The 20,721-nt window shown below is 36.9% G+C and overlaps 1 protein-coding gene and 1 pseudogene across 1 annotated transcript; both read left to right on the top strand.

The window, feature by feature from the left end:
* The first annotated feature begins 1,524 nt into the window (after positions 1-1,524).
* IFI44L (interferon induced protein 44 like) lies at positions 1,525-20,721 on the top strand. The gene is made up of 9 exons (XM_068538037.1): positions 1,525-1,614; positions 5,940-6,433; positions 6,959-7,007; positions 7,738-7,933; positions 14,185-14,337; positions 15,799-15,970; positions 19,648-19,748; positions 20,024-20,198; positions 20,353-20,721. Exons 2-8 carry the CDS (start codon positions 5,950-5,952, stop codon positions 20,192-20,194), a joined length of 1,326 nt encoding a protein of 441 aa, XP_068394138.1. The 5' UTR covers positions 1,525-1,614; positions 5,940-5,949; the 3' UTR covers positions 20,195-20,198; positions 20,353-20,721.
* Positions 9,309-10,942, top strand: LOC137761710 (chromodomain Y-like protein pseudogene; annotated as a pseudogene).

The raw sequence follows: 20,721 nt of genomic DNA on the forward strand, positions 1-20,721 counted from the left end.
GAGACCCTGAAGAGAGAATCCAGTTGAGCCATGCTGGTCTCCTGATCCATGGAAAAACTGTGCCATAATAAATGTGAGTTGTTTCAAAGCCTCTAGGTTTATGGTATTTGTTACAAAGCAAGAAACAACAAATACACTTTTCTTTCTAAGACATTCAATTTTGACCATGCCACCCCCTGCTTTTGGAGTGTGAATGTTGTCTTACTGATAAAAATTCAATTTAAATAAGACTTTTTCCCCCCAGGTGTGTATATATATTTTTTACTTTGTACATTTTATTTTATGTTTTTTAACATCTTTATTGAAGTATAATTGCTTTACAATGGTGTGTCAGTTTCTGCTGTATAACAAAGTGAATCAGCTATACATATACATATATCCCCATATCTCCTCCCTCCTGTGTCTCCCTCCCACCCTCCCTATCCCACCCCTCTAGGTGGACACAAGGCACTGAGCTGATCTCCCTGTGCTATGTGGCTGCTTCCCATTAGCTATCTATTTTACATTTGGTAGTGTATATAACTACATGCCACTCTCTCACTTCGTCCCAGCTTACCCTGTCCCCTCTCTGTGTCCTCAAGTCCATTCTCTACGTCTGCATCTTTTAAAACCCTGATCACCTCCCTAGCCTCATTGCCTGCCAATCTGATGTTGTCACTCCATTCCAGACAGACTGAAATAATTGGAGGTCTCATAACACTGTGCTCTCTCTTGCTTCACTTCTTCCTTGTAATTCATGTCTCAGTCTAAACTTTGATCTTCTAGCAAGCTTTTTCCTAATGCCCTAAGACTGGGTGAGGCCACCGTCGGATGACCTAGACAATCTCGTTCTTATTCCACTTGTAGCCCTCGGCACACTAACATATTTGTCTGTGTACCCGACTGTCTCCCTGAGTACACAGCATGGTCCCTGAGGGCAGTGGTTTTATCTTACTCAGCATTTTCCTTCCCAGGATCTAAGTCTGTATTGAATGAATGAATGTATAAACAGGAAACAGGAAAGGAGGCTGCACACTGCCTTATGTATGCATTCAGGAAAAGCCAAATCATAACCTGTTTGTTCCAGTGCAGAGAGTCTGGGTTTTGAATACCAGCTGGCTGCACCACTCTATCAGCTCCATTACTTTGGGCAAAGTCTCTTAATGTCCTTAAGTTTTATTTTCATACTCTGAGAAATAGGGATGCTAACAGTGTTTACTGTATGAGATTGTTTTGAGCAGAAACTAGGAAAATGCAGGTAGGTGCACAGTGCCAAATACATAGTTATATGCACAAGAAATTATTAACTATTAGTTTTATCACAATTTTTAATTAATAATTGCCATTTCATGCATGCCTAGATGTGGGTTGCAGAGGGGACCAAAGATCTTTTTCATGTGCTCAACAGGAATCTTTTTTTTTTTGTTTTATTGTTTCCTGTCTCTTTGTCACTAGAGAAAAAGAAACTTAACAGCAGGTGGCTTGCTGTCTCCTGATGGTTTGCTGCTTTGAGTTTCACTTTCCTTTCTTATGACCAGGAAACCACTGATCTCAGCAGAACCTTCAGTGTCCCAATTGTGGCTGTTCCATAAATCAGAGAGAGCAGTTTAAGCCTCGTCCAACTCTGAAAAACTGGTAAGTGACTTGCTGCCATCCAATGTTTCCTAGCTGTGTGCGAAGAAAGTTGCCTGTTTTTCTTTCTTTGAAAAAAGTTTCAGAGTGAAATCACTGCTAATGATCATGTTTTCTCTTTCACTGGTTTTGTTTTTTAATGAGTATTTCAAAAACAGGGAACTATAGAGAATAAATGAACTCTACTGTAATCTTATACAGTTCTATCTGATTTTTAGAATGATTTGCTTTATTTAATTAGAATGGTTTGGTTTTTTTCCCCTTGAAAACCAAAGCATTACAGATCCTGTTGAAATTATCTAAGAGTCTCTCCTACATTATCTTCCCTTCTCTTCCTTCCCAGAGGGAAACACTACCCAGACTTTGGTATAAATTATCATCATGCTTGTTTTTATGCTTTTACTGTATATATGTATGTATCTAAAATGATCTCTAGTATTGCTTTTTGTATTAACAGTTTATTTATGGTATCATGCTAAGAGTCTCATTCTCAACTTGCTTTATTCCAATTAATTCTTTGAGCTTTATCCATGTTGATACAAATAGGTCTAGTTCAGTCACTTCAATGCCCTTTAGTATTTCCTTGTATGAATATGCCAAAATTTGTACATCCAATCTTCTAACATCACCATAAACGATGCTGCTATGCATATACTTGCTTTCCAAAATGTTGCATGCCCATCAGGACAATGTAAGTATTCTTGAATTTCTATGTCCTGGTCAACTGTTAGTATCACTGGACTTTTGTTTGATGTGAAATGATATCTCATTATTGTTTAATTTACAGTTCCTTGTCACTAGAACTACTGAACATTTTTTCATATGTTTATAGCCCATTTGAGTTACTTCATCCGTGAATTTCCTGTTCACATACTTTGACTACTTTTCTATTAGGTTGTTTGTGGTTTTCTTATTTATACGTTGGATAATATTTGTAGGATAAATGTGTTTTAAAGTTGCATTGTTGTATCTTTTATTGTAAGAAAAACTTAAGTTTTAATGTAGTCAAATTTATCTTTCTTTCCTTTATAGTTTGTACTTTTAGTATCTTATTTTAGAAATCCTTCCCAATACAGAGGTCATAATGATACTCTCCAGCATTTCCTTCTAAAACTTTGCACATTTAGTGCCTCACATCAACTGGAATTTACTTTTAAGGATGTTATGAGATTATGAGGATCATATGATTTAATTAAAATTCTTTTCCTATAGAGCTATTACTTGCTCTCCAAGCTGAGTAATCAGTTGTGTCAACTTTGTATTTGGTCAAGTCCTCGATTTCACGTTCTGCTTTACCTCATGTTTATTTCTCTGGATTTGAACCCCACAATAAAGCCTCTGCATGTAAACTCGGCCTTAAGCTTTGTTTTCTAGGGGACCCTGGCTATGAAAGTTGGTCAGTCTCAGGGCTCTTGACTATCTTAGTGCCACTCTCACATTCTCCTAATTATCATAATTATATATGTCTCAACTTGTTTTTCTTCAAAACTCTCTTGGCTCTTCTTTGCTCCTTGAAATATAATGTGAACTTTCAGATCATCTTCTTACATTCAATGGAAAGAATGTTTTTGGGCTTTTGATCGAGCTTGCACTGAATTGAAAGATAAATTTTGGAAGAATTGATATCATTTTTAAGAAGGCTTTTCTCATCCAAGAAAGTTGGGTAGGTTTTTATTTGGGTCATTTTTCATGTCCTTTATAACATTCTTCATATAATTATCTCTTCAGAAGTTGCTCGCATATTTAAAACATTTACTCCTAGGAACATTATTTTATTTGCTGCTTTTGCGAATGAGGTTTAAATAAAAAATCTGCTTCACTTCCTTTTTCTTTAGGTTTGCTAATATTTTGCTGAGGATTTTTGCATCAGTATTTAGGAGTGAGACTAGCTTGCAAATTTCCTTGCTTATAATGCCATTGTAATGTGTTGGTCTCTAAATTATTCTCTTGAAGTGTTTAAGATTGTAAAGCTGATCCCTCAAAGTTTGGTTTAGCTATTGGACCCACTTATCCTTGAGTTTTATTTGTGGGAAGTCTTTAATGATGAATTCTGTTTTTTTAAATGGCTATGACATTATTCATTGTTTTCTATTTATTTTCATATCAGTTTTGGTAAGTTTTGTTTTTCTCAGAATTGGTCCATTTCAAATTTGCCTATTTTCAAATTTATTTTTAAAAAATTGTTCAGCTTAAACAATATTTTTATTGTTTGTAGCATATATACATGTTCTTGTCTATGTTCTTGACCTTGATACATTGTCACCCCACCACCTTTTTTCTTTATCAGTATCAGCAATGTTTTACACATCTTATTATTCTTTTTAAAAACTAACTTTGGTTCTGTTGATCTTCTCTTTGTACACTTATTTTTGCTTTATTAATTTTTGCTTTTACTTTTATTATTTAATTTCTTCTTTTTTCTTTGTGTTTAATTGGCTTTTTTTCTTGACGTTGTGAAGTTGAAGTTTATGTAATTCATTTTCAGCCTTTCTTCTTTTCTAATACATGCATTTAATTATATACATTTTTTACAGTATGTTTTAGCTTCATTTCACAAGTTTCAACAATAATATTTTATTATCATTTATTAAATTTTCCAGATCTCATTAAGTTTTCTTATTTGATCCAGGGATTTCTTAGTAGTAGATTTCTTTATTTTCTAATGTATTAGGGGATCTTTTTTTTTTTTCTTCTGATTTCTAGCCTATATTCTTATTCAAAATTATAGTGCTTTGAAATGTTTTGAGATTTGCTTTTTTGAGTTTTGTAGGACTATTTTAATATATGTTCTATTCCTTCCTTCTCTCATTCTTAGACTCTAGTTGCACAGATGTTAGCTAATTTTACTGTACCCTCTAGTCTCTTTTGTCCTTTGTTTTTCTTCCTCTTCTTTTTGTCTCATTGTTTCAGTTTGATATAGTTTCTTCCAACTAATTATTCCTTTTAAGTGTGTTTAACCTTCAGTTAAATGTATCTTTCAAGTTTTAAATTTCAGATATATTTTTTTAAGTCCAGAATTTCCTTAAATTTTTTTTTTTCCATTTTACTGTCAACCATTCAATCTTATCTTTAACTTATTTGAACACACCAAGCTTAGTTATTTAAAAATTGCTATGGGTAATTCCATGATCAGTATGGATTTGTTTCTATTTTCTTTTCTATTTTTTCTCTTGGTTTTCTATCATGTTGTTTTGTCTGCTCCCCTGTGTTTATGATGAGTGTGAGACATTGAATATCAAGAAAATGTAGAGGTAATTTAAAGTTAAGAAAATGTTCTCTTCATCCAAAGTTTATATTGCATCTGTCCTGTACCTAGAGACACTGGCAATCCTCATTTGTCTTAATCTGATTATAGATTGAGAAGACTAGAGATGAAATTAAGTCTATCTCCCAGTCCACTGGTGCTTCTTCTCTGTAGCTCATCATAATTGTTACGCATGGCCTCGGGGAGGGTTGTGAAGGCGCCCTCTTTGTTGTGCTATATTACCCTAGCTCTATGAATCTAGCAAAAGCTTTGCTGAACTTCTTAGCATCTTCTAAAGTTGACAGATGTATCAAATGCCAAGCTTACCTCTCTGTCTTCACTTCTTTTCCAAATCTTAGCCAATAACATAATTCTTCACCGCTTTTTTTTCTAATACTTTCAAATATATCTGTTTTACAGTTTATCCTGTGTTTCTAATTTTTCTTATTGAAAGAATTGGTGTGATGGCTAATGGTCTATTTTGCCACTTAGGACCTCCCTATTTAATCCTCTCATGTTTCAATTTCTTTCTTTGTACACTGTTTTCTGAATTAATTTCTCATTTCTATCTTCAAATTCATGGGTTGGCAAACTATGGCCTATGTGCCAGCCATCTATTTTTGTAGAAAAACTTCTATTGGAACACTGTCATGTGCATTTGTTTAAATATGGTTTGTGGCTGCTTTTGCCTTACATTGGCAAAGTTGAGTCATTGTGGTAGAGACCTTATGACCCACTTAGCCTAAAATTTTTACTATCTGTTATTAAGAAAAAGTGTGCTGATCCCTGTTCTAATTCATTAATTTTTCTCTATTTTTTTAATCCAGTCTGTTTATTTTTTTCTACTGACCTTAAAAAATTAATGGTATTTTAAATATCTAAATTATCTATTTTTTCATATCTACCTATAGTTTTATATATATGCATATATATGTATATATGTGTATGTGTGTACTATATATATAGCCTTATAATCCAAATCCAAATAAGTGGGCGAGAGGCAAAAATAACTCACTGGAACTAGTATAGCAGAAACCACAATGCTATACTACTCTCTCAAACTATTAATTTTTTTTCTCACTAGATACAGAACAATGGCAGTGAGAACCATACTGACATGGAATGAGGAAAAGAGTCTTCAAAAGCTGCTTGGAAATGTTTCTTTGATACTTCTTTATAAGTCTACTGTCCATGGAAACAGAATTAGCAATATGCATGATAGGTGCATTCGTCAGGGATCCACTGTAACAATGATTTATTGCCCCAAGAATAGTTTTGGTATCTTTATGCTTGGGCATTATCCTGAAATCTCTGAAAGTTTTAGAAAGCCAAATACTTCCATCTATTTTTCATTTCAAAAGAATAAAACAATGGAAATGACAGCTGCATTTTTAAATTCAACATCGAAAATTAGCAATGACCAACTGGAATTTCAGTTCTCTATTTCTCCCGTTCAGTACTTATCTCTAGATTTACACAAGAGAACCATTTTTATACCTAAACTTTTAGCGGAAAAATTAGGACTAAATCCCGACTTAGGCTCCCGATTTTTGGAATGTGAAGTTTTTCGAGTGGAAGGTATGTTAAATTAGATAATCCTACATTCTGGTTCTAGTCTTTGTGTTTGGTAGGTCATAATTAATCTACGTGAACAAGGAAAAAGGAGACAGACAATTGAATTTCATGCCACAAAATTTTTTATAAGCTCAAAAATGAAACCTGGAAGGCCTAAAGGTTATGGGGTTATTACCCAGAAAGAATAGGCAGCTTTGATCAAAGTAAGTTGAGAAGTGTGAGTGAAGAGGTGGAGATGGAGATGGAGAGAGAGAAAGGGTGGGGGGAAGGCCTCAGTATTTTGACACGTGACACGTTTTGGGTCAGCTCGAGGACCTCTAGGCATAATTATATGAGTTTGCAGAGTGACTTAATGTACAAAGAAGAAAATTTTAGCTCCTCTTCATCTCGTTATGCTGCCGACCCTAACTCCTAACCCAACAGCTCAGCTGGGTTACGCAAGAAGACTCAATACCCTATTTAGAAGGTAGACTTGGCCACATTAAACTAGACAAGTTTAAACATTATTATGCTGTTTATTTCCTTTAGGAATTAAGGATGCTGCAGGCTACATAAACAGAATAACAAGAGCCACACAGTAAGTTAGTTTCTTGGACTATCTATTACTCATTTCATTACTCACCAACTGTATAAATGGCATGAAGAAATAGTAAAATTAAAAATTGTATCACTTGGAGTGATAAAAATCGGTTATAGTGTTCCAGACATAATGTGTTCAAGACAATGTAGAACAGCAACAAAAACAAAACCACTACCAACTGAAACTTTTAAGATCCACCTGATGACAATTTGACTTCATGTTTCACTTTGGCCCTGTTACATTCAAAGTTTTCCAGACAGAGTCAAGATGACCATTTTAGAAAATTCCTCTGAATCCTTTCCTTGAGAATAAAGTTTTCGAGGAACCTCGGAAAATTTTAAAAACAAAGTCCCTTCTCCCCAGTTTATAGATAAACACCTGCATTGCATTTATTTTATTTTTATTTCTCCTTAATATAACCTTTTTACTGAAAATTCATCTTCAGTGTTACTGTTATTTCTTATTAGATTTATATGGTCTAAGGCTAACAGTTTAGCAATGATTTGGTTGCTGGTTAATGTTTAACTTAGTCAGATATAGATAAGTGCATTTTCTTCAAGCACAAAATGTATAACCTTAGACCCTTTCAAGTCATATGATAGATGTTAATATCAAAATAATAAGTAAGCATTAAACCATACCTTTCAGAGGGAAGAAAAGCGCCAGGAAAATTGTATTCTTCCTTATGGAAATTTGCCTGTTGTATTTAACTACTGCATTTTTACAGGCACAGAAATAGTCTCTTAGCAGACCTCAGAGCCTACAGGCCCTATGCAGACTTGGTTTCAGAAATCCGTATTCTCTTGTTGGGTCCAGTGGGGTCCGGAAAGTCCAGTTTTTTCAATTCAGTGAAGTCCATTTTCCACGGCCATTTGACTCACCAAGCCATAGTGGGGTCTGATGTCACCAGCATTACTGAACAGGTAAGTTATTTCAGGATTTTCTGAGGATTTTGTTTTATGGATTACAATTATTATTTTATAAGAAATGACCATGAGAAGCAAAACAGCGATTTAAACCTTCACAGGGGTAAATCAATCTATCAATGCTCCTATAAAGACTATCTTATTTGTAAATTAATAGATTTAAAGAATTAAGTATAATACTAACACCATTTTTAAAAATGTTACCTGAAAGACCTACCAATTACAGTGCAATATTTATCTAGAAACTTCCATTCTGTGCTTGTCAATGTTATCACACAAACAAAAAGAATAAAGGGAATTAATAGAAAATTTCATAATCAAGCTGTGTTTTTCTATGATTGCTATAGTCTAATATTGTTATCTTCTGATTGGGAATATGTTGTACATTGTCAATGCATAATTTAGCATAAGACAGCAATAGCTCATTTTAGTTTTGTGTCACATTTAATAACTGAAAGCATTTTCTAGGACTTTCAAGAATCACATCTTATTTCTTGATGTTGGCTATATTCTATCCACTTGAGTGGCTTTACTATGATATATCAGCCTAGCCTTAGGAGCCAAGGCAAGATACCACAACAGCAAATCAGGACATTAAGCATTGATTGAAATGTTTATGTTTGCTAAATACTGTGTTGCAATAGAGACCTAAGGGCAAATAATACTTGGTCCCTTTACTGAGGGATCTCAGGGACCAATGCAATTAATAAAAAAATAAGTAGTATTCAATGTGATAGATGCTATAATAGCGGTACTCATCAGGACAGAATTTCTCTGCCTTCTTTTTATGTTGAAAACTCCTAAGGCATTGCTTTAAGAGAAGATGTAAGTCCTGAATTCCAAATAGAATGCAAATACTATATACACTGAAGGAAAACAGGACAGAGTATTTGTGAAGGAAATGGAATATTTTATTGCTCAGAGACCCTTCTTTCTGAAGAATTGAAGTAAAGGAAACAGGTTAATGGTTAATGTCACTACGAATGTGCCTACTGATCTTGAAATTTTATAATGTACTTTAAGTATCTAACTCTAATGCTTCATGTAATTCCTTTCATGTTGAGGTACCAGTAAACCCCATTCACTTAGATCAAAATCTCCAGTGGGATTGCTCCTAGGCATTTCATGGAGCAACGGGAGCTTTGACTCCATCACAAATTACAATAGGTTGAGATTCTTGGGAGAACTGAGTAAGTGATTGGTTGGGCTGTTGAGCAGGGAAAGAAAATAACCTCTAATTTAAGATATTAGTCATTGTCCTGCCGAGATGTGGCATGGCTTTAACTCCTGATCTGAAGAGTCTTATCTTGAGTGGTACAGACTGTTGAACACCAATCGTTCGGATACATTTGGGAAAGGAGTAAACTCGGGTATGTTGGTCTCCACCACTAACTCACATCAGGTTGAAAGGATCGTTGACAAAAGGAAAAACAAAAAAGGGAAGACAGAGTATTTGGTTCGGTGGAAGGGCTATGACAGTGGGGATAACACCTGGGAGCCGGAACAGCACCTGGTGAACCGAGAGGAGTATATCCACGATTTTAACAGGCTCCACACCGAGAAGCAGAAGGAGGGCACCTTCACCAGAACCAATCGGACCTCCCCGAACAATGCTAGGAAACAGATTTCCAGACCCACCAACAGCATCTTTTCCAAGGCCTCTCCTAAATCACTAATGGTCGGCAAAGAGCACGAGCCCAAGACCAGCCCGCTGTCTGCCGCCGGCCAGAAGTTCAGGAAGAACCCAGCCCCGTCCCTCTTGAACCGGAAGAACGTGGACCTGGCCACGGCAGGCATAAAGATCCTCGTGCCCAAGAACCCTATCAAGAGCAGGACCGCGGGGGACGGCTTTCAGAACGAGCGCCCCGAGAAACTGGACCCCGCCGAGCAAGGGCAGGAGGACACGGTGGCGCTGGCGGTGGCGGCCACAAAGCCGGTCGGGGCTCTGCCGGGCCCCGGTGCCAAGCGGCCGCGGATGGGGGGCCCGGCCCGGGATACCCCCGCTGGTGCCTCAGGTGTCCAGCCCCCTGACCGCGGCCATGGCCACGGGGCTAGCCGTGAAGGGGAAAGGTTCCTCCCCATTCACGGACGCGCTGACAGCCAACAAGACCACCAACCTGCAGACGTCGGTCACGGGAGTGACGACCGGGAGAAGGAAATTCATCGACGACGGACGAGACCAGCCCTTCGACCAGCGGCAGTGAGGCAGACGGAAAGCACCTACAGGTACAGGGACATCGTCGTCCGGAAGCAGGAAGGCTTCACCCACATCCTGCTGTCCACGAAGTCGTCCGAGAACAACTCACTCAACCCAGAGGTGAGGGCGGAAGTGCAGAGCGCCGAGAGCACGGCCGCCACCGAGACAGCAAGCCGGTGCTGCTCGGCAGCCTGGGCAGCGTCTTCTGCTGCGTCCTCGACTTCATCTACTTCATCCGGCGGCGCCTGACCGACGACCGGAAGAGGGAGAACACGAAGATGGCCGAGGCCTTCAGAAACTTCGTGAATGCTTTCATTCAGTTTAAGAAGCCTATCACTGCAGCCGTAAACGGCCCAGCCATTGGACGAGGAGCGTCCATACTGCCTCTCTGTGACGTGGTTTGGGCCAATGAAAAGGCTCGGTTCCAAACACCCGCGGCTATCTTCGGACAGAGGCCAGACGGCTGTACCACCGTTATGTTTCCCACGGTAATGGGAGGAGCATCTGCGAACGAAACGCTGCTCAGCAGGCGGAAGCTGACGGCGCAGGCGGCGTGCGGCAAAGGCCTGGGCGCCCAGGTGTTCTGGCCCGGGACCTTCACCTGGGAAGTCATGGTCCGCCTTAAGGAGCTCGCCTCCTGCAACCCGGTTGTGCTCGTGGAATCCAAGGCCCTCGTGCGCTGCAGCAGGAAGCTGGAGCTGGAGCAGGCCAACGAGCGGGAGTGCGAGGTGCTGAAGCAGATCTGGGGCTCGGCCCAGGGCATGGACTCCATGCTCAAGTACCTGCGGAGGAAGATCGACGAGCTCTGACGGCCGGGCTGCCCCCAGACGACCCCGGAATCGCATGGCGCAGGGCGGCTGGGGCTCCCCGGGGCCCGGACCCACCCTCCCAGCCTGAAACACGTTCACTTGGCGCTCACGCTTGGAAGCAGGACTTGAAATAGCCAAGCAATTTATTACCAAGGAGTTTCTAAGTACTGTAACTTTAAAATAAATAACTACAAAGCTCCTTTGTCCAAACGTCATTATTTTATACTTAATACACACACAGGTATAAAAGTATAATGGAGAGCTCTGGGCTGCTCTTTGAGGCTCTAATTTTTGTTATCTTTGGCTAGGACTGTATAAAAAAGAAGTGTGTTTTCCTAGTTTGGGTGTCAGAAAAGTCTGGAATAATGTTTGTTTTCCTTGTTTTTTACCCTCTCGAAAACAGAATCTAAAGAGGTGTTAGCCAGCCTCGCCTCCCCTGCCCCAAATAGAAATACAGAAAAATCTGAGGCATGCCCTTGTCTCCAAGAAGGTACAAAACCTCAGAGATGGAAAATTCTAAATCAATGGGAAGACTTATCTTTCAGGATAAGTACTTCTGATTAAACACCCACTGATGAACATACCCCCAGACTAAAACGCATGTAGGATTCACGCTGAGAAGTCAATTGATTCTCCCTTCTTTTTTAAGTATGTCCGATTCTTACCCAGTTGACAGGAAGAAACCACTCTCTCTAGGGGAAAGCTTGTTTTGCTGTATTAGTGAATCACTGAATAGCAGTAAGTATGATATCTAAGTTATAAGTTAATCTTAGTGGGTATATAATTAGTTTTTCCTGACCCTTTTGAAAAATAACTACATAAGTGCTTCTTGTTGCTGGGTGAAAACTACTACTTTATATACAGTTTTGGTTTTCTATTTGCAGATATGATTGATGTATTACACCAAAAATAAAAGTATTTTTATGTTTATAAAGTGTAATTTTTAGGTTCACTTAGAATATATTTTATTCAATAAGTTAAAATTCTTTAGGCACACTATTAAATGCAGAAACTCCTTTTTAAGAGAAAGAACTACCTTATATCGACGTTTAATGTTCTTGGTCTCTGCTTTCATGTCAACACAATATACCAAGTACAGATTGCTGTCTGAAGAGTGCCCTGTGTAAATAGACACCCGCATTCCTGCCAGGAGTGGGGACTGATTCCTGATTCCAGATGCCTACCATTCAGTAGGCTTCTGAGCTCGCAATCATATGGAATGTATGAAGAATGAAATAAAATCAAAACCTTATTTTGTACAGTTTTGACATTTATACTTAAAACTGACCACCTCCTGGCCTCGGAGAGCTGTACAGCGTGTAAATCTGCCTTTACCTTGGATTGGTTGGTGCAGTAATTTTGCATCTTTGGGACCTACTTTTTTCGTTCAGTAGTTTGAACTATATATAAAATGTACAATCAGTAAAGTTTTTATAGAATAAATATTCAGCTGTGAAAACTGGTTAAATGAAACTAATATTTCTTAACACATTTGAAAACAAACAAAAACACAAATTACAATAGGCTACAGGGGTATTCTCCACTTCCTCATTTAGAGTGGGAGAATGGTGATTAGAGTATTGTCTGGTGTCTCTGAGAAGTCCTTTTCTTTGTGATTCTTCCCAAATCTTCCATAGTTGTGTCTATGTTGGAAGTGTATTTGACCAATAAATAAAGTTTTTTCAGAGTTTTCCTGAAAAATAGTCTTGGGATCAGATTGAGTGTGTCTAGAAAAGAAGCTTTGTTAAAGTAGTGCTTCTTAAAGTGAGGTTTGTGGACCCCTTAGAGTCCCTGAAACTCTTTTAGGGGATCTGTGAGCTTAAAACTGTTTTTAAAACACTAAGATGCTTTTTGCTCTTTCTAGTGTATTAACATTTGAATTGATCAAACAAATATAATTTTATCTGTTGGCACCTTAGCATGAATCAAGCAATGGCACCAAACACTACTACAGTCACTGTAATCTTCCCTACCACTGAGTTTGCAGTAAAAACAAACAAAATGCCAGTTTCACTTAAGAATTTCCTTGATGAATCAGTAACGATTATTGATTTTATTTAAACTCAACTTTTAAATGCACATCATTTAAAAATTTTGTGTGATGAAATGGGAAGTGCATATAAAGTGCTCCTAATGCATGTCAAAATATGCTGGTTGTCTAGCAAGGGCACTGGTGCAACTGAGTTGTAAGCTGAACTTTTCTCATGTAACATTTTTGATTGAAAAGACAACTGAAAGGCTTGCTGAGTCAAACTTGGGTATTTGGTAGACATTTTTGGGGAAAATGCACGAAATGAGCCTGTCACTTCAAGGACAGCAACTCACAGTGTTTGTTACCAAAGATAGCATTTGAGCCTTTAAGAAAAAATTAGAACGTTGGGAAACTTGTATCCACCACTTTGAGCTTGAAAACTTAAGAACTTAAAGACTTATCTAATGAGATTTATGATGGTATTAACAAATATGATGTTTTAATATTGTACAATGAAATGTGCCAATATTTGGACCATCCAGATAAGACAGTGAACCAATATTTTCAAATGACCAATGCATCAGGTTACAAAATCATGGATGGATAAAAGATATATTCAAAGTGTAAGATAGATCAACGAACTTAATGTAATAGTATGAAAACGTCATGAATTTCACATTGCAGCTAATCTTTGAGAAATTATCACTTGTTCAGCTTTGATGTATTATTAATGAGGAATGTCCATAATTCTCTGAAAGCTGTTAAATTAAATACTCCCTCCTTGCCTACTACATGTATGTGTGAGGCCAGATTTTTTTCATGTACTTCAACCAAAGCAGTATATCACAACAGATTGAATGCAGAGGCAAATATGAGAATCCAGCTCTTTTCTATTAATTTAGACATTAAAGAGAATTGCAAAAAGTAAATCAATTCCACTCTTTTCTATAACTTTTTTGGAAAATAATTTTTTTTGTAAAATTGATAATTAACATGTAACAGGGTCATAATTGTATTTTTAAATGATTTAAGAAATATTTAAAATTTTTTGTTTTAATTTCTAGTATGTTACATGCCAATAGATATAACTCACATGAATAAAATAACTTTGGGACCCTCAATAATTTTTAAGGGTCTAAGTTGACCCTGAGACCAAAATGTTTGAGGACCACAGTTTAAAAATATTAACCAGTTTCTATTTTTCCTATTGCCATGTCTTGAAGGCTAGTTGAAGAATGAACTTTTATACTTGATGTGTTTTGTTTTACAGTATAGGATATATTCTGTTAAAGATGGAAAAGATGGTAAATCTCTGCCATTTATGTTGTGTGACTCCATGGGGCTGGATGAGAAAGAGGGAGTAGGCTTATGTGTGGCTGACATACCCCACATCTTAAAAGGCTGCGTGCCAGACAGATATCAGGTAAGAATCCTTCAATGTCTAAAACATTTCAAATCATTTTCACCAATGCTTTTCATTGACTTTTTACCCCAGGCAGTTTCAACTGTCATAAAGTGGTTTTAACACCAACCAACACTGCTGTACTTTAATAAGTATTCATGTAAGGAAAGTAGATAACAGCTCTTATTTTCTATAGCATTAAGAAATATAGCCAAAAGGCAAGATTCTACTCATATAGGTTCCAGGGAAAGATCAGGAGGAGCTGTGTTTATATCGTTCTTTACAATGATGTAAAATAGTAGGAAAGTAGTAGTATAATCTCTTGCACTTTAATAATCACTTAGGCAAAATATTGAAACAACCACTTTTTGTTGAAGTGTGATGTTATACTGAAAGTAATCAGGCTTCACTACTTAAATACTTAGATTCAAAGGTTGGCTCTGCCACCAATTAGGTGTGTACCCATAAGCAAGTTACATACTTGTCTCTGTAAGTCTTGGTTTTTTCATGTGTGTGTGAAATGTAGATAATGCTAATGCTCATCTCATAGGTGGCTAAGAAGATTAAATGAGAAGATGTACTCTAAGTTCTCAGAAAGTTAACCATTATTATCACCTTTCTTTTAGGTACAATAAAATCAGCCTCAGTTTCTAAGCAGTGACCTCCTTTGCCTCTCAATTGTGCTTGATTGGAAACCTTAACTATGCACTTATTTATTTAAAAACTGTTGATTAAAAACCAAATTTGTGTCAGATACTACGCTAGTTTTGAATATGAACATAATCCTATCCTTAAGAAGCTCACAATCTAAAAAGACATAAAGATACAGGGAGGAGGAGCAGGGCAGAAAAATGGGAGAAATCATAGACATATAAGCACCTTCATTTTTCACAGCACAGAGTCAATCAATTCAGTCCAACATTGAAACATAGAGTTAAAAAAATAATGAACCCAGCCTTGTATTATGTTTTGTAATTATTTTCTTAACCCTGGAAAGATTATTGTCTTGTGGTAAGGAGATGTTAATTTAAAATTTGGTATTTTTTTCACTTTAGTTTCTTTTTCTTCTGTAAAATTAAAAGAAATTATAGTGTTTTAGTTTAAATGGCATTTTCAATATATTTTTCTCTTGCCTTTTCTCTCAGTTAGTGCATTTAAGTATGCAAGAGTTTTGAAATTAGGTTTTAAAAAAACATTATTTGTACTTTTCTGAAATATTTCCATTATGGATAATTAAGTTATAATCACCATTTTTGCCAAAGCAATGGAGTGTGTTGTTTTATAAAAAAGACATAATGGCACCATGCTAACAGTGGAGAGGAAAGTATGAAAGGCGTGCTACTAACTAATCTGGGGAAGGAGTATCGGGGGGAAGAGAAGGTTTTGGCTTGGAGGTTAGTGGTGGGCATGTTTGAAACATGAATTGTATCTGAAAGAATTCAGCAGAGACTCTCTAAATGTTACCTTATGTTTCTATAACAGTTTAGTCCCCATAAACCAATTACACCCAAGCATCCTACTTTCATCACCTCTCCATCACTGAAAGACAGGATTCACTGCGTGGCTTATGTCTTTGATATCAACTCTATTGACAATCTCTCCTCTAAAATGGTGGCAAAGTTCAAACAAGTTCAGAAAGAAGTATTAAACTGCGGTGAGTCTCATTGTACTTATTAAAATATTTTTACTTGGAAATAATGATATATTCACAAGAAATTGCAAAAAGAGTACAGCAAGGTCCCATGCCCCCTTCATCCAATTTCCCGAGCCCTGGGTTAGTTGGTGGCAACAGCAGATGGAGATCATCCAAAGGCTTTATTGAAAGCAGGACCCTAAATCCTAGTCTTCAGTACTTAAACACTAGAAAGGCCATAGTTTTTTTTGTCATGTGTGATTTTCCTGTGGCTAGATAGGGGAGTCACCTCCCCACATTATGTGACTAGACCAGAAAGATTAAAATCGGGAGATATAACACTCTTATAATGTTTGGTATAGCTTTGTCATTTTGTCACGTGTAGATTCTTGTAACCGCCACTACAATCAAGATACAGAACTACTCTATCACCACAAAGTCTTTGTCATGGTATCCCCCAATCCTCACCATCCATAGTTTTTGGCAGCAACTAATCTCTCCTCCACCTCCATACTTTTGTCATTTTGAGAATGTTATACAAATGGAATCCAACAGTATGTCTGATTTGAGACTGGCTTTTTTCTCTCAGCCTAATATCCTTTGAATTCCATCAAAGTTGTTGTGTATATCAATTGTTCATTCCTTTTTATTGTTGAGAGTAATCCATGGTGTAGATATTCCACAGTTGTTTTAACCATTCTTTATCAAAGGACGTTTTGATTACTTCTGGTTTTTGGCTATTGCAAATAAAGCTCCTTTGAATATTAGTGTGCAGGTTTTTGTGGGACATAAGTTTTCATTCTCCTGGGATAATTCCCCGAAATTGTGATTGTTGGGTCCTATGCTAAGTGTGTGTTTAATTTTTTAAGAAACCACCAAACAACTCTTCAGAATTACTGCACATTTTATATTTTAACAATATATGAGAGATCTAGTTTCTCTGTATTCTTGCTAGTATTTGCCATTATTGCTATTTAAAAAAAAATTTAACTCTTCTAATAGGTGTATAGTGATAGCTCATCATGGTCTTAATTTGCATTGCCCTAACGATGAATTACATTGAACATCTTTTAATGTACGTATTTGTTTGTATGTGTCTTCCTCAGGGAAATATCTCTTCATGTCTTTGACCTATTTTCTATTTGGACACTTTGGTTTTTCACTGTTGAGTTTTTTTTTTTTTGTTGCTGTTGTTTAATTAATTAATTTATCATTTATTTATGGCTGTGTTGTGTCTTCGTTTCTGTGCGAGGGCTTTCTCCAGCTGCGGCGAGCGGGGGCCACTCTTCATCGCGGTGCGCGGGCCTCTCACTATCGCCGCCTCTCTTGTTGCGGAGCACAGGCTCCAGACGCGCAGGCTCAGTAATTGTGGCTCACGGGCCTAGTTGCTCCGCGGCATGTGGGATCTTCCCAGACCAGGGCTCGAACCCGTGTCGCCTGCATTGGCAGGCAGATTCTCAACCACTGCGCCACCAGGGAAGCCCCACTGTTGAGTTTTAAGAGATCGATAAATTCTAGATACGAGTCAATTATCAGATATATGGTTTGCAAATAGTTTCTCCCAGTGCTCAGTTGTCTTTTCATTATCTTAACAGAGACTTTCACAAAACTAAATTTTAAAAATTTTGGTGAGCTCCAATTTATCAATTTTTTTCTTTTAAGGATCATGCTTTTCATTTTGTGTCTAAAATCCTTTACCAAGCTTTAAGTCCCCAAATTTTTTCTATGTTTTCTTCTAAAAATTTTATAGTCTTATTTTTTACATTTCAATATATGATTAATTCTGAATCACTTTTTGTGTAAGATGTGAGGTGTAGGTCAAAGTTTATTTTATTTTATTTTTGCCTATGGATATTCAATTGCTCCAGCACCACTTGTTGAAAAGATTATCATTGCTCCATTGTATTGCTTTTGCACTGTTGTCAAAAATTCATTGTCCTTGCTTTTGTGCATCTATTTCTGGGTTCTGTATTCTGTTACCTTGATCTATGTGTTCGTTCTTCTACCAACACCACACAGTCTTTATAACTGTATAATAATACAAATATAGGTCTTAAAGTGCGTAAAATAATTCCTCCCACGTTATTCTTATTTGTCAAAATTGTTTTAGCTATTCTAGTGCCTTTACATTTCCATGGGAATTTTAGAATTACCTTGTCTATTTCTACAAAAAAATCTTGGTGGGATATTGATAGTTTGTTAGCTCTAGGAAGATTTTTTGTTGAATTCTTAGGATTTCATGCCATCTCAGATGGGGACAATTTTATGTCTTCCTTTTCAATTTGTATGTGTTTTATTTCCTTTGCTTGTCTTACTGTCCTGGCTAGGACTTCCAATACTATGTTGAATAATAGTGGTGAGAGCAGATACCCTTGCCTTGTTTCTGATCTTAGGAGGAAAGTATCCAGTGTTTCACCACTATGATGTCAACTATGCGTTTTTAATAATAGTTCTTTATTAAGCTGAGGAAGTTCTTCTTTATTCCTACTTCTCTAGGAGTTTTTTTTTTTTTTTTTTAAATCATGAATGGGTGTTGAATTTTGCCAAATGGTTTTTCTCCATAGATTGATATGATCATGGGAGTCTTTTCCTCTTTAGCTTGTTTGTATCGTGGATTATATTGACTGAATTTGAATCTTAAGCCAACTTTGTCTCCCTAGGAAAAAAACCCATGTGTTCATGGTGCATAATTCTTTTTATGTATTGCTGAGTCCTGTATGATAATATCTTATTAAGAATTTTTGCCTCTATATTTATGAGGAATATTGGTCTGTAGTTGTTGGGTTTTTATTTTTTGTTTGTTTGTTTTTTTAATTTCTGTGGTCTTTGTCAGGTTTTGGTCTCAGGGTAATATTGGTGTTATAAAATGAGTTGGGAAGTGTTCCTTCCTCTTTCATTTTCTGGAAGAGATTGTGTAGAACTGGTATTAATTTCTTTTTAAATGTCTGGTAGAGTTCTCCACTAAAGCCATCTGGGCCCGAAGATTTCTTTTTCAGGAGTTTTTAAAACCACAAATTCAATTTAAAAATAGTTTTAGAGTTATTAAAATTATCTATTTCATATTAGATGAGTTGTGGTAGTTTGTAGTGTGTAGTTTTAGTCTGTTTCTTCTAAGTTGTCAAATTTATGCATGTAGAGTTGTTTGTAGTATTTTCTTATTCTTTTTATGTCTTTGGGGTTTGTAGGGATATCCCCTCTGTCCTTCCTGGGGAAGCAGTTATTAGTAAAGCAGAACTTTGATTCAGTTAGAAGCCGAGTGTGATTTACTCATCTGATCTCTGCGGTTTGAGGGAAAAGGCAAGAGGTCCTTAGTAGAACTGTGAAATCAGTGTACTTTGCTTTTATAAATGCTCACACACAATCTTCCTCACTTTCTCTTTCTTGGGGTTCTTTTGTAGTCTTCAAGATTCAGCAACCACTTTTACCCCCTGGCCACTTTAAAACACACTATTTGAATGGAATAGTAGCTGATTGCAACTTAGTGAATTTAATTGCATTTAGAAATGATCTCTCACTTTGGAAGAAATAATTTCTCCTGTTAGAAGAACTTCAAGTCCCATATTGAGATTTCTTGGGGATATTGCATTCTCCTGATCTTAACTTTACCTTACAGAGTACTGTTTTCACACATATTTAATTACCTTGTTGATAAATTGCTGTTTATGATATAAAATAACTGATTTATCTATTTGATATAGGTGTAGCACATGTAGCATTGTTTACTAAAGTGAATAATTGCTATGAAGTTCTTCAAGACAACTTCTTAAAGATGAATAAATCTATGATTTCTCAAAGCCAGGTAAGGAATACTTTTCGCAACTAGATAGTATTGTAATAGTGTTGTACTGTGTGTGTGTGTGTGCGCTCACACTACATATTCATGGGTAAATGAAGAAATGGATCAATTGCCTGGTTGATTCAAGTTTATACCCCACTTTAAAATAATGATCTGAATTATAATTATATTCAGAAAATAATTTATTAAGCCATTACTTTTTCTGTTTCTTGAATTATATTTAAATCAGTCAAATTTCAGATATAAGACTTATGCTTATTAAATTCATTTTTCCACAGATACAGAATGTCAACAAGATGCTAGGCATTCCTCTTTCTAATATCTTGGTGGTTGAAAATTATGCTTCAGAGCGGGAGATGGATCCTTTAAAGGACATTTTGATCCTCTCTGCACTGAAGCAGATGTTCCGGGCTGCAGATGACTTCTTAGAGGATTTGCCTCTTGAGTAAACAGGTGATCTGGCCCCGTTCTGCTCCTCTCACAAGCTTTTGGAAAAACTCTAAGCTATACCTCAGTTGGATGGCTGGTACCCATCTGCCTGTTCTAGTGCTGACAGCCATGTTACAATATGTGCTTTGTTTTCACTCTTTTTATGTTTTGTTTTCAGATGCAATTGTGGGAATGTTCCAGCTCTGCATGCGACATCAGTTGCCTTGATTCAGACACTTGGCCCAAACCAGGGTTGCTGACAGCCTCTTTGAGACTCTGCTTCTATTCATGTTTTACTTTCTGTCTCTGACAACATCTAACTGATGGTTCCTTCTAGGATCAGTCACACCTCAAGTGCAAAGGCCAACCTTAAGCAGTGGTGGGCCAACATATGCTCTATTGCAAACCACCCTTTGTATTTCTGCACTATTTACAATTTAATTTATATGACATCTTTCTAAATCTCCTCAGCAAAATTAACTATTCCCTTATTATTTATCCATAACACTTAATTTAAAACTCTATGCAAGTACTAATCTCATTGAGT

This window comes from Eschrichtius robustus, chromosome 3, assembly GCF_028021215.1.
Source record: "Eschrichtius robustus isolate mEscRob2 chromosome 3, mEscRob2.pri, whole genome shotgun sequence".
Taxonomy (NCBI): Eukaryota; Metazoa; Chordata; class Mammalia; order Artiodactyla; family Eschrichtiidae; genus Eschrichtius; species Eschrichtius robustus.

What these genes read in the sequence shown, in the direction of transcription:
- IFI44L (XM_068538037.1), top strand. Translation starts at nt 5,950, where the DNA reads ATGGCAGTGAGAACCATACTGACATGGAATGAGGAAAAGAGTCTTCAA. An exon ending in TGAAGTTTTTCGAGTGGAAG is followed by an intron (nt 6,434 to 6,958) that starts GTATGTTAAATT and finishes TATTTCCTTTAG; the next exon opens with GAATTAAGGATGCTGCAGGC. An exon ending in AGAATAACAAGAGCCACACA is followed by an intron (nt 7,008 to 7,737) that starts GTAAGTTAGTTT and finishes GCATTTTTACAG; the next exon opens with GCACAGAAATAGTCTCTTAG.